General features: G+C 51.3%; 1 protein-coding gene across 1 annotated transcript; it reads right to left on the bottom strand.

Annotated features, from left to right (window-relative positions):
• Positions 1-252: 252 nt before the first annotated feature.
• Positions 253-12811, bottom strand: LOC119227793 (tumor necrosis factor alpha-induced protein 2-like). The gene is made up of 11 exons (XM_037486887.2): positions 12552-12811; positions 11637-12297; positions 10478-10589; positions 10274-10396; positions 9891-9985; positions 9714-9806; positions 9509-9635; positions 9243-9362; positions 8951-9103; positions 8724-8845; positions 253-540 (listed from the first exon to the last, which is right to left on the bottom strand). Exons 1-11 carry the CDS (start codon positions 12628-12630, stop codon positions 393-395), a joined length of 1833 nt encoding a protein of 610 aa, XP_037342784.2. The 5' UTR covers positions 12631-12811; the 3' UTR covers positions 253-392.
• Positions 12812-13929: the final 1118 nt, after the last annotated feature.

The following is a 13929-nucleotide window of genomic DNA, read 5'->3' as shown; positions in this document are numbered from 1 at the left end:
TGAGTAACGCAGCTTATTCTTCCATGCAGGTAGCGTGCAGACACCATTGGGCCTTTGTAACAGAGCTCATGTTGTCACTCAAACACTCTCACACAACACGGCCGACCACGTTTAATCGTCACTCGTCACTTTGTTTAGCTGGTGCACTTTATCTTTATTTTTATTTCTATTTTTATCTTATCTCCTCTTACTTACTAACCCATAGCTTTAGCAGACTAACCCATAGCATATATTTTATTATACTTTTTTAAAATTATCTTATTCCCGCACTATATTGTCATTATTGTACGGTCTTCTGTCATGCACCAATCGCCAAGACAATTTCCATGAATGTCCAACATATTATGGCAATAAACGTTTCCTGATTCCTGATCACTCAAACATCTCACGGCTCACTTGACCCGGACCTCAGAGAAGAAGGTCGGCGCGGCCTCTCGGCCTCCAGAGCCGCTGATGACCGACAGGACGTCCGTGACGCTCCTCCGATCGGCTTTGGAGAGGTTGGTCTTCAGCTTGAGGAGAGCCGACACATGTTTCTCACTGTGGGGGGAAGGAAAGGTTTAACATTGATGATTTAATCCAGTTATTGAATCGATTTAACTCTCAAACCCGGAACTTAAGGCTAACTGTGCGGAAACTTGAGCGGTTATGGCGTTCCACCAAATCAGAAGGATCTAGGCTAACTTGGCAAGACAGCGTTAAAACATATAAGAGCATCCTATTACTCATCATTAATCGAGAAAAATAAAAACAACTTCAGGTTTCTCTTCAGCACTGTAGCCAGACTGACAGAGAGTCACAGCGCTGTCGAGCCGAGTATTCCTGTGGACCTCAGTAGTAACGACTTTATGAACTTCTTCAATAATAAGATTCTGACTATCAAAGAGAAAATTGATGGTCTACTACCCCCAACCGGAGCCGACCCCTCCTCGGATGTAGGATCCTTGGATGCAGCCGTGGGCCCTGATACCTACTTGGATGGTTTCTCTTCCATCAACCTTGATGAACTGACTTCTACAATTTTGAAATCCAACACTTTTACTTGTCTCCTGGATCCGATTCCAACTAAGCTGCTTAAGGAAGTTTTTCCGTTAATTAGCACATCCCTACTGGATATTATGAATCTGTCTTTGTTGACAGGACATGTACCACAGTCCTTCAAGGTAGCTGTAATTAAACTTCTTCTGAAGAAACCTACTCTAGCTCGAGAGGTGTTGGCTAACTACAGACCCATCTCTAATCTTCCCTTCCTCGCTAAGATCTTGGAGAAATCTGTCACAAATCAATTATGTGACTTTCTACAAAACAATGCTGTGGTGGCGGGCGTGGTTTCAGCCCGGCTGCAGGTGGGAGAGAGGGGGAGTGGCTCGGGGAACAGTGCCAGGTGAAAATAATAACAATCACCTGGGGATAATGACATGTGTGTGTGTGCTCTCCCCTTTATAGCAGTGAGGCAGGGGCGAGCGAGGGGGGGGAGGACCGACCGAGCGAGCGGCGTTCCTGCGAGCGGAAGTAAAATAAATATATTTAAACCGACCACCCTGTCATCGTGTGTCTGTGTCCGGAGCCCTACCGACCCACCCCTACAGTGGCACCCAACGCGGGGAATGGCGGATGAGGGACAGCAGGCGATGCCGGCCCAACCTGCGCTGGCACTGGGCCAGATGATTGGGGAGCTGGCGGCGATCCAGAGGGACCAGGCCGAGGCTAACCGGCAGTTCCTGGGTGCGCTCCAGGCCCAGGTGGGGAGGCAGGCCCAGGCGCTGGAGCTATTGGTGTCGCGGTCGGGACCCCCGCTACCACCACCGGGCCCGACGGCGATGGCGGGCCTGACCCTCCACCGGATGACGGCAGAGGACGACGCCCAGTCCTTCCTGGAGGCCTTCGAGGCGACGGCGGAGGCATGCTGCTGGCCGGAGGAAGAGTGGCGGGTCAGGCTGGTGCCCCTCCTGACCGGGGAGGCGCAGACGGCGGCCATGGGGCTCCCCCCGGCGGCTCGGAGAGACTATGCGGCCGTGCGGAAGGCCGTGGTCGACCGGCTGGGGCTGCTGCCCGAGGACCACCGGCGGCGATTCCGGGGGGCCAGGCTGGGGCCAGAGGATCGGCCGTTCGCCTACGGGCGGCGGCTCCGGGACGCCGCCGCCAGGTGGCTCCGGCCGACGGGGGTGGAGACAGCGGCAGAAGTCCTGGAGGCGGTGGTACTGGAGCAGTTCGTGGAGGGGCTCCCGGCCCGGACGGCGGCGTGGGTCCGGTACCACCGGCCACCGACGCTGGAGGCGGCCACCACCCTGGCCGAGGACCACCTGGCGGTGCACCGCAGCGGACGGGGCGGCGGGGAGGGAGCGCTGCCTGCGACGCAACCGGCAGCAGCGCCAGCCGGAGGGAGCCCGCAGCGGACCACGGAGCGGCCCACACCGGCCCCACGTCGGCCGCCGGCAGCTGTACACCGGAACCCCCCGACCGCAGCAAACCCCGGCACCCTTCCTGACCCAACGGGAGGTTCTCAAACGCCAGGGCAGGAGTGCTGGAAGTGCGGGCGGCTCGGCCACCTGCGGAGGGAGTGCCCGCTGATGGAGGTGGGGCAGGTGATCCGGGTCGCCGGCGCTCCATCACCCTCCCCCGGCCCGGGAGCGACGTACCGCGTTCCGGTAAGAATCCAGGGGGGTACACGCCAGGCGATGGTGGATTCGGGCTGCTCGCAGTCCATGATACATCAGAGCCTGGTTCGGCCAGGGGCATTGGTAGAAGCGTCGCGGGTGAAAATTAGGTGTGTGCACGGGGACATTCATGAGTATCCCATAGTGTCCGTCAAACTTAGGTTCAAGGGGAGAAAATATAGAATAAAGGTCGCGGTTAGCTCCCACCTGACGCACTCCGTAATTTTGGGGACGGATTGGGAGGGATTTAACACGCTAATGGGAGAGGCTGCGGGGGTGCGTTCACGACCGACAGGGACATGCGGTATTTGTGCTGTGCTCAGCGGTGACGCGAGGTCGTCCGACGCCGCCGGGGGAGGGGGGGAACCGGCGGAGCCTCCCGAGGAGACTCCGGCGGTTCCCGAGTTCCGCTCCATGGAAGATTTTCCACTCGAGCAGTCTCGTGACGATACTCTACGCTCAGCCTACGACCAGGTGATAAAAATTGATGGTCATTTGGTGCGCCCTGACGTAGCACTGTCGTACCCGCACTTCTCATTGATTAGGGACAGGTTGTACAGAGTGAGTTGTGACACTCGAACGGGGCAGGAAAACACCCAGTTGCTGGTGCCGAAAAGCCGCCGGGAAATGATTTTCCAGGCGGCTCACTATAATCCGATGGCGGGTCACATGGGATACGGGAAAACACTAGACCGGATAATGGCCCGATTTTATTGGCCAGGCATCCGGGCGGACGCGCGCCGCTGGTGTGCGTCCTGCCCGGAGTGTCAGCTAGTCAATTCACCAGCCATCCCGCGTGCCCCGCTGCGGCCTCTACCGCTGGTGGAGGTCCCGTTCGAGCGCATCGGCATGGATCTAATCGGGCCATTCCACCGGAGCGCACGCGGATACCGCTTTGTGTTAGTCCTCATGGATTATGCAACCCGGTATCCGGAGGCGGTGCCATTGCGCAATATCTCTGCAAAGAGCGTCGCGCAAGCACTGTTTCAGGTCATCTCCCGGGTTGGAATCCCGAAAGAGATTCTAACAGACCAGGGCACCTCGTTCATGTCGCGCACACTGGGAGAACTTTACGGGTTACTGGGCATTAAGTCCGTCCGCACCAGCGTTTATCATCCCCAGACTGACGGGTTGGTGGAGCGGATGAATAGGACGCTGAAGTCCATGATTCGTAAATTTATTAGCGACGATGAACGTAATTGGGATAAATGGCTTGACCCTCTGTTGTTTGCAGTCCGGGAGGTCCCCCAGGCCTCCACCGGGTTTTCCCCCTTTGAGCTTCTGTTTGGCAGATCACCAAGAGGGGTGCTGGATCTTATTAAAGAAAGCTGGGAGGAAGGTCCGAGCCCCGGGAAAAACGAGATCCAGTACGTCCTGGACCTACGAGCAAAGCTCCACACACTGGGTAGGATGTGACGAGAGAATTTGCTCCAGGCCCAGGAACGAGAACAGCGGCTGTACAACAGAGGAGCCAAGCTGCGAGAATTCACACCGGGAGAAAAGGTACTTGTATTACTTCCTTCTTCCAACTCAAAACTCCTGGCTAAGTGGCAAGGGCCCTTCGAGGTCACACGCCGGGTGGGGGATGTTGATTATGAGGTGGTGCGGTCTGACAGGGGCGGGGCTACACAAATATACCACCTCAACTTCCTGAAACCCTGGAGGGAGGCGGAGTCTGTTTCTCTGATTTCCACAGTATCGGAAAGAGAGGACCTGGGGCCGGAGGTGCCAAAAGCGGCCAATCCCACCCCGCTCCCGTGTGAGGGTCATCTCTCTGAGGACCAGAGAGCAGACATTGCCCAGTTGCAGGAGCGGTTTGCTGATGTGTTCTCCCCCCCGGCCAGGCCGCACCGACCTGATAGCGCACCGAATCGAGACACCCCCGGGGGTGACGGTGAGGTCACGACCCTACAGACTACCCGAACACAAAAGAAAAGTGGTTCGGGAGGAATTGGCGGCTATGTTGGAGATGGGGGTAATAGAAGAGTCCAACAGCGCCTGGTGCAGCCCCATCGTTCTGGTGGCCAAGAAGGATGGGACTGTGCGGTTCTGCGTGGACTACCGCAAGGTGAACGACGTGTCACGATTCGATGCTTACCCAATGCCCCGGGTCGACGAACTCCTGGACCGGCTGGGCACTGCACGTTTTTTTACGACCCTGGATTTAACTAAGGGCTACTGGCAGATTCCCCTGTCCCCAGAGTCCAGAGAGAAAACGGCTTTCTCCACTCCGTATGGTTTGTACCAATTTACCATGCTTCCCTTCGGATTGTTCGGTGCTCCGGCCACGTTCCAGCGCCTCATGGACAGGGTGCTGCGTCCGCACGCCGCATATGCAGCCGCCTACCTGGATGATGTCATTATCCACAGCACCACCTGGGCGGAGCATGTGCGGCGGGTGGACGCGGTGCTGGAGTCGTTGAGGCGGGCCGGGCTCACCGCCAACCCGGGGAAGTGTGCAGTTGGACGGAGGGAGGTACGGTATTTGGGGTACCACTTGGGGGGGGGGCAGGTGCGTCCCCAGGTGGACAAGACAGCGGCAATTGCAGCCTGCCCGCGCCCCAAGACGAAAAAGGAGGTGAGGCGGTTTTTGGGGCTGGCAGGTTACTACAGACGGTTCATCGCCGGGTTTGCGGACCTCACCAGCCCCTTGACCGACCTGACCCGGAAAGGTGCGTCAGATCCGGTCCAGTGGTCGGAGCAGTGTCAGCGGGCGTTTGAGAAGGTAAAACAGACTCTCTGTGGGGAGCCGCTCCTCCACAGACCTAACTTTTCTCTCCCGTTTGTGCTGCAGACCGACGCGTCGGACAGAGGGCTGGGGGCCGTTTTGTCCCAGGAGGTCGGGGGGGTCGACCGCCCGGTGGTCTACATCAGCCGGAAACTGTCGGAGAGGGAGGCCAGGTACAGCACGGTGGAGAAGGAGTGCCTGGCCATCCGGTGGGCGGTGGGCTCCCTGCGCTACTACCTCCTGGGACGCTCATTCACCCTCTGTTCGGACCACGCCCCGCTCCAATGGCTCCACCGCATGAAGGATACTAACGCCCGGATCACTCGGTGGTATCTGGCCATGCAGCCTTTTAACTTCAAGGTGGTCCATAGGCCGGGGACGCAGATGGTCGTGGCGGACTTCCTCTCCCGCCCGCTGGAGGGAGGGGGGGGGGAGTAAGCTAGGCCGGACGGCTCCCCGGACGGCTCCCCGGCCTAAGTCGGGCGGTGGGGGTATGTGGTGGCGGGCGTGGTTTCAGCCCGGCTGCAGGTGGGAGAGAGGGGGAGTGGCTCGGGGAACAGTGCCAGGTGAAAATAATAACAATCACCTGGGGATAATGACATGTGTGTGTGTGCTCTCCCCTTTATAGCAGTGAGGCAGGGGCGAGCGAGGGGGGGGAAGACCGACCGAGCGAGCGGCGTTCCTGCGAGCGGAAGTAAAATAAATATATTTAAACCGACCACCCTGTCATCGTGTGTCTGTGTCCGGAGCCCTACCGACCCACCCCTACAAATGCTTTGTTCGAGAATTTCCAGTCAGGATTTCGAGTGCATCATAGCACAGAAACGGCACTGGTGAAAATTACAAATCATCTTCTACTTGCATCAGACCAAGGACTTGTGTCTTTTCTTGTATTGCTGTACCTCAGTGCTGCATTTGACACCATCGACAACCGTATCCTGCTGCAGAGACTGGAACACTTGATTGGCATTAAATGAACTGCACTCAGCTGGTTTAAATCTTATTTATCGGATCGATCCCAGTTTGTGTTTGTGAACGGTGAATCATCGAGGACCACCGATGTTGGTCACGGAGTCCCACAAGGTTTTGTGCTTGGACCGATTCTATTTACCCTGTACATGCTTCCTTTAGGCGACGTTATCAAAAAACACCGCATAAACTTCCATTGTTATATAGACGATACTCAACTGTATCTATCGATCAAGCCAGAAGATACCAACCAACTTGTGAGACTTCAGGATTGTCTTGGAGACATCAAAACTTGGATGTCCTGCAACTTCCTGATGTTAAACTCGGAAAAAACGGAAGTTATCATGATAGGCCCAGAGCGCTTTCGAAGTCAGCTGTCACGTGATACAGTCTCTATGGATGGAATTGCTCTGGTATCCAACAGCACCGTCAGAAATCTTGGAGTTCACTTCGACCAGGATATGTCCTTCAACTCTCATTTAAAGAAGACTTCAAGGACCGCCTTTTTTCATCTACGGAATATATCGAAAATCAGGAACTTCCTGTCTCAAAGTGATGCAGAAAAACTAGTTCATGCATTTGTTACTTCTAGACTGGATTACGGTAATTCTTTGTGTACGATGTGGGTGCGTGGGGTTGAAGACACGGCACAGGACCGCAGGGTGGTGGGTTTCAAAAATGCTTTTTATTCACACAACTAACTAACTCGCTCGCTCGGTCAGTCCGTCTCCTTTTCCTCCTTGCTCGCCTCACTGTTTATAGGGGCGAGAGGAGACCCGTTAATTCCCCCCAGCTGGTTGCCAAGTGTTTCCACCTGGCACTGTTCCCCGAGCCACTCCCCCTCTCTCTCCCTCTGCAGCCGAGCCGAAACCACGCCCGCCACCACACTTTGTTATCAGGCTGCTCTTGTAAATTGCTTAAACCTCTCCAACTGATTCAGAATGCTGCAGCACGTGTATTAACAAGAACAAAGAAATGGGATCATATAACTCCTGTATTAACTTCTCTGCACTGGCTTCCTGTTAAATCAAGAATAGAATTTAAGGTACTTCTCCTCACCTACAAGGCACTTGCTGGTGAGGCACCATCCAATCTTAAAGAGCTTGTTACACCGTATAGTCCTACAAGGCATCTACGCTCCGTAGCTGCTGGGCTACTTGTGGTTCCTATAGTTTTAAAAAGTAGGATGGGGGCCAGAGCCTTCAGTTATCAAGCTCCTCTTTTGTAGAACCAGCTTCCACTTTCAGTCCGGGGGGCAGACTCGGTCAGTTCATTTAAGATAAAGCTTGAAACGTTCGTCTTTGATATTGCTTATGGTTAGGGCTGGCTCAGGTTAGCCTGGACAAGCCCTTAGTTAAGCTGCTTTAGGCTTAGACTGCCGGGGGACTTCTTAGGACACACCGAGCCCCTCTTTCACTCTCACACTCTCACTCTCTCCTCCCACAATCATCCATGTTTTATTAATGTACATCACTAATTAAGCTTCTTTCCGGGAGTTTTTTGTGCTTTCTCGCCTAGCAGGTCTCCGTGGATCATAGTTTCGTGCGGACCCCGGTTCTGACTCCTGGCTCATGGCTCTGCTGACACCTGCTGCTGCCATCATCATTACTTTAAATATGATTCATATTACTGTCATCAAAAACCTACATCTTTCTGCTCTTCCTCCCCACAGAAGCCTCTGTGGATGGTGGTTCTATCTGATGGAGGTTGTCCCTGCAGTAGTCCTGCCGTACACCTGTTCTGCTACTTGCAATTACTTGTATCATTTCTGTTAGAGAAATTGAATGTATTGTACATCTTTTACATTGTTGATTCTGTACACATGACATCCATTGCAGTCTGTCCATCCCTCTATGGGGATTTCTCCAGACAGATCATGTAAACTGGGCATTAACTTTCACTGAGTTTGACCAACAAACCACCGGTCGATCACAGGGTTTGCCTCCTGTGCTACGATTGACCAATAGCCCAGTGAGGGGCGGGACTTAACGAAGTGGAGATTTTCACTCTCTTTCAAGCTTGGTGATATATCTGTGCCGTTTCTAATTACTGTTTAACCCTGCCTAACTAAGTTCTGTGTCCATTGAGGAAGCAGCTGTTACAGTAACAAACGTGAACACAACAGACTGCTTAAAAAGGGACTTGCAAAGAAACAGGTTGAATCACCACAACTGCAATGAATTGCATTGTGAGGATGTTTGCAGTCTCATGCTAAGCTAACCTTCTCAGTACAGTACAAACACAATCTATTCCTCTTCATGTTCATCTTTGACCCTCGGAAAGAGTGGAGTGAGAAAGAGTATTTCCAAATTCCGCACCTTAGAGTCCATTAACCTCCCTGTGTGTAAAGATGTCAGTGTCAAACTTACCTGAGGTCGGGGTAATCTGTTCCCAGCGAGGCTACTTGTAACTGGATGGCGGGGAGGTTTTGGAGTCTCAAGACTTCTGCTATCTTGGTCAGGATGTCCTTCAGCCAAACGTCGTCGGACCCCTGTGAGGACACAGCAGTTACAGTTCGGTTTCATCTTCTGAATCTGTTTCTGTTTTCCTGTTTTATCTTTATTATTTTGCACAAACGTTCTGCTTGATTTCTCACCATTTTAACGAATAATTCGTGCAGACTCTCCGCGTTGTCCCTCACGGTGTTGCAGGCCTTCACCTGCTGCCCCTCGTCCTTTAGCTTGGCTCCTTTCAGGAGCCTCCTCACGTATTCTACCGTCACCTCCTGGTGCAGCTTTCTCAACAGCTCCTGGAATCAATGCGACCATCGAGTAAGAAAGTGGATCTACACATTCTGTCTGAACATTTAGGCAACCATATCAAAGAGGAAGCAAGCTGCAGCTTCTGCTCTTTAAACTGAAGTGTGCTTCATGCTTCATGCTTCCTACCTGGTGACAGGATCCGATGGAGCCCTGAAGACCCTGAAGCTCTTCCTCAAGGCCGTGCAGCAGACTTATGAACAGGTTCTTATTCAGCCAGTCACTGGTTCCCAGTTTGCGGTACTCTGGCTGTGTGGAGCACAAACACGCCGCGTCAGACAGGTGATTCTTTTGAACAGGCAGAACATTCAAAATAAAAAGGAACACATTATTTCACATGTGGTGGTTTTGGTTTGCTCATCAGATTTCATGGAGAAGAAGACATTGAAACTCACCTTAAGGACCTCGTGCACAGGTTTTAATAAATACTCTTGGGCAGATAGTTTCATGTCGGTCAGAACATGCAAACAGTCGTCCCACACTTCCTCTGTGAACAGGTGTCTCTTCATATTGAGGAAGTCTCTGCAGACAGAGCAAAGTCAAATGAGTCCACAGGGGTATTTGTTTGTGGACCCAGACACCTGACAGTCAGAGACGCACCTGAACTGCTGGATACAGCCGAGGTGGGCCTTCACGACCGGCCGGCTGCTCGTTTTGTTTTGCTTTATGACGTCATTTTGAAAGCCCTTGAACCTGCAGGAGGTTAAAAACAATTGAGTTTAACTTTCACAGAGCTGCTGTTATTAAACACAAGACAAAAATACCTTAGTAGCTCACCGCTGCATTAAATCGTTGAGTTGGCGCGGTATGGTCCGAGCCTTCTGCAGATCTCCCACAACCTTCTCAGCTGAGGTCACCTTACCGTTGATGAGCTGGAGGCAGATCAACAACAGCATTAAAAACCACAGTGTGAGACTTTACACGAGAGACGGAACCTCAAGCAGCTTCAGCGCTTTGCTCCACTCTGTGAATACGTTTTCCTGACTCAGCGTCTCCTTCACTAGATGATCTTTATACCAGTTAAAACGTGAAACAACCTGGAAAATACTATTTTCTTGAATATGATGTTCTCCGTTTTGCTAACATGAAGCTTGTTTAAACATGACAACAGGTGGCTGGGCGAGAAGCTCCATCATCGTAGTCTTTACTGAGAGGCGTACCTGGATGATGTCGTAGGAAACGGGACTGACAAAGAACCCGTCCTCCCTCGATGGCTCTTCTCCTTTATTCCACTTGTCCTTCGCATCCTCAAGGATGCGGCCTACGAACGTGGTCAGCTCCTCCTGAGGGCAGAAGAAGCAACAACCCATGTAAAAAATGAATAAATAATGTCTGTGAGGAGCAGCAGCAGGAGGTCCGGTTACCTGTTGCCCGCTCAGGAATTGATCCTCCAGAGGTTTCAACAGCTCTTCGGGCAGAAGCTTTCCCAACGCTGCCACATCCATCTCACCTGCCAGCTCCGTCTTCTGAAGGACTCTGTGACAGAGAGAAGGCACCACAACCTCCATCAGCCACGTTTTAGGCATCAAGCTTGTGATTCCATCTTATCGGAGGACCAACCGGCTGTTTGTACTGCAGGAGGTCAAGCAGGAATATGAATCCAACAAAAGAACATCTGGGTGCAACTTAACACCAAACTGTGGAAACAAGACTCAGCTTTTGTCTTTTGTCTTCAATGCAGAGCTGCAGAGCCCCCTTCTACACAGTAGAAGGGGGCAGTAAGCAACTTCAGGGAAAACGGTTTTAGCATTTAGCTTTGCTGTAGCTGTTTTCTGTTTGTGTTGACGCCATGAAACAAATCAAAGAAACACTAAGTAGTGCTGTCAAACGATTTAAATATATATCGTGCTTAATCACATGCATGTTGCAATTAATCGCAATTAATTGCAATTAATCATTTTTTTTAAACTCAAAATAAATTTATGAAGTGCTCGGCCTATAGTGCAGTTAAACCATGGCTTTTTTTGCTGTTTGCTGTGAACAAAGCAGTCAGGCCTCTTATTTCAGAAACAATGAAGTTACCACTAAAAGGTAAACCTACTACTTCTTTGCTTTCAGCCAGCTACTCAAACAGACAAGTCTGTTGACAATTTCAGACAACAGTCATCCATCCTTTTTTTTAAAGAAAACGTTAATCTCGCGATAAAAAAATTGATGTCGTTAAAATGGGTTTGCATTATCGCCGTTAATAACACGCAACATTTTTTATTGATCCACAGAAAAAAGAGACTCTAAATTTTGATCTACAGACTAAAATGCCATTTCACTGACTCATGTGAACACCTCAGAAACTATTGCTAATATGTCTTAAGGAGCGTTAGCGAATTGCAGGTAGTCTGCTCATTAGATTGTAATAGTTCTTCAGTAAATGCAGAAGGTTTTGGTCCGATATTGTGGCATAAAAGCTTGACCTCTGAGGACTATAAACACTAGTATTTATAGGAGTAAAAGTACAACATTCCCTTCTAAAATGTAAGGCCAGTATGAGTATAACAGCACAGTAAAGCAGATAGAAGTTCTTACTGGGGATAATACTCGTTGACCCAGCGCAGGAGGAATTTGCAGTCCTTGTCCTCCAGACCGAAGTCTGCGATCTTCCTGAGCCTGGCGCTGAAGGTGCTGTGGTACGCCTTGATGTACAGGTGACCGATGTTGTGCTCAGGTGGGTAGCAGCTCCTCACCACACTCGCCACCTGCAGCAGGTCCTCCTTCAGCTGCCGGCCCATGTCGCAGACGTCCGCCTGGACGGAGGACTGTCCCACCTGGTTGGTGGGGGGGACCACGGAGGGGCTGTCCATGCGTTCCTCCACCAGGCCACGCAGCGTGGAGTCGTGGAGCTCCTTCCAGCCACAGGGCCTCCACGCCGGGGGCGTCCGACCCCTCTGACCCCACAGCCGGTCCTGGGCCTCCTCCTGCTCCACGGCCTTCACGGCGGACACCAGGGCCGCGGCGCCCCCCACCTCCACCGGTTCCAGGGACAACCTGAGGGTCTCCAGCACCAGGACCAGCAGCTCCCTGCGGCAGACCTCCAGCTCCGTGACCTCCTCCTGGTGACCCGTCGCCGCCTCTGGGTCCTGAATCTCCCCGAATAGACGCTCTTCTCTCTCTATCAGCAGTCGGCCGGCCTCGCAGTAGAGCTTCGCCTGGAGGATCTGCTCGTACGTCTGCTCGTACATCTGCAACTCTGAGGGAGGGGGGAGACACTCATGTTCAAATGGTGTTTGTGGAAACATCTATATCTTATTTAAGATTATTAGTAGCAATGCAGTAATAATGTAATATCCCATTAATTCTCTACACTATTAGTCCTATTAAGAGTTTATATGATCGTTGGAGGCTTTAACTTTCAAATAAATGTTTGAGTAAAAAGTACATGTTAGGAGTAACAGTAATCCAGTATATGCAAGCAGGATTATTATTCATAAGAATTCCAAATACTGTCAGGGGCTTTGTGGGTGTTCCAGAGGAACCTCGGCAGACGAAAGTTCAGCTTGACGCCGTCCGTCTCGGTCCGCATCGTTGTCCCGGAGAGAAGATGGTCTTCACGCTCTGAGGAATGCTTTGAGGAGACAAAACCATTGAATGAAAATAACTCTGATGGTTATTTAAAGTCAGTTTAGTCGTTTCCCATCAGAAAAAACAAGATTAAGATTCAGCTCCACATTCCACTAACGACCGCTGACTAAACTAGTTCAGTTATATAAGAAGCAATAAAAATACATTTTAGGTTTTTTGAGCATGATACATAGGAATGATTGCTTTGCTTACACAAGATTTACTTAACAAGAATCCAAACCATCTCATCTTCATCAATATCACAGCTTATTTGTAAAAGCTAAAATATCTCCAAAACCCTGAAATTTAATAACACAAAGTGAAACAACATACAAACATCACGTGAGCAATAGTTCAAAATGGAAGTAAGTTAATGAAAATACACTTTTTGTAAAGCTGTAAGAAGTTTTACTGTAAAACCTTCTCAGAAACGCACCTACAGCCCTACAGACAAATCTGGAGCAGTATTTAGGTTACTCACCCTGATATCAGAGTCCTTGCTCTGTTACTAATAAACTGACAGGGGGGGTTGAAAGTCTCTTATACAGCAGCCGGAGGCTCCACCTTCTTGAGTGGAAAGTCCGCTCACACCCACACCCACACACACACACAAACACACTTAGAAGCCTGATTCCGTTTTGGACACAGCTGAGGAAACTGTGAAATATCTTTAGACATTTAAGTGGATGAATCCGGCAGACTTTAGAGATCGCCGATTATTTCCTCTACTGAGAGCAGAATGCTCTGAGACTCTTCACCAATGTTGTGGTGAATTCCCCTTATCGTTTCCGTTCGGGGGGTGGAAAGTCTCTTATACAGCAGCCGGAGGCTCTGCCTTCTTTCATTAATGGAAATTCCACATACACACTTCTAGAAACCTGACTCCTGACCTGAGGAAAATGTGAAATATCTGCAGACATTCAAGTGGATGAATCCTCCAGACTTTGGAGATCCCCTGTCTTTCCTCTAGCACACATGTGTCAAACTTAAGGCCCGCGGGCCAGATGTGGCCCGCCACGTCATTTTAGGTGGCAGGCGAGTGCTTAATTCACATATGGGAAAGTTGCGGATGAGTTTGACGCCCCTGCTCTAGCGCCACCAACGCACCAGAAAAGAAACCCTATCCGATGCTCTGAGACTTTTCACCAGTGTTGTGGTGAAATTCCCATCATCGTTAGTGCCGTTCGGGGCACGTTGGATTTCTTCTATTAGATGAACCCGGGTGCTGTGACCAGCTCCTCTTACCTTCTGCTCTGCGGCG

Source organism: Pungitius pungitius, chromosome 14 (assembly GCF_949316345.1).
Source record: "Pungitius pungitius chromosome 14, fPunPun2.1, whole genome shotgun sequence".
Taxonomy (NCBI): Eukaryota; Metazoa; Chordata; class Actinopteri; order Perciformes; family Gasterosteidae; genus Pungitius; species Pungitius pungitius.
Note: the sequence above shows the minus strand (reverse complement) of the source record. Positions and strands in the feature narration are given on the sequence as shown.

Bases quoted from the DNA above. Each gene is read 5' to 3' on its own strand.
- LOC119227793 (XM_037486887.2), bottom strand. From the start codon at position 12,630: ATGCGGACCGAGACGGACGGCGTCAAGCTGAACTTTCGTCTGCCGAGG. The intron at 8,846-8,950 runs GTGAGAAATCAA...GTGTCCTCACAG, and splicing joins ACGAATTATTCGTTAAAATG to GGGTCCGACGACGTTTGGCT. The intron at 541-8,723 runs GTAAGTTTGACA...TTCCCCCCACAG, and splicing joins ACAGATTACCCCGACCTCAG to TGAGAAACATGTGTCGGCTC.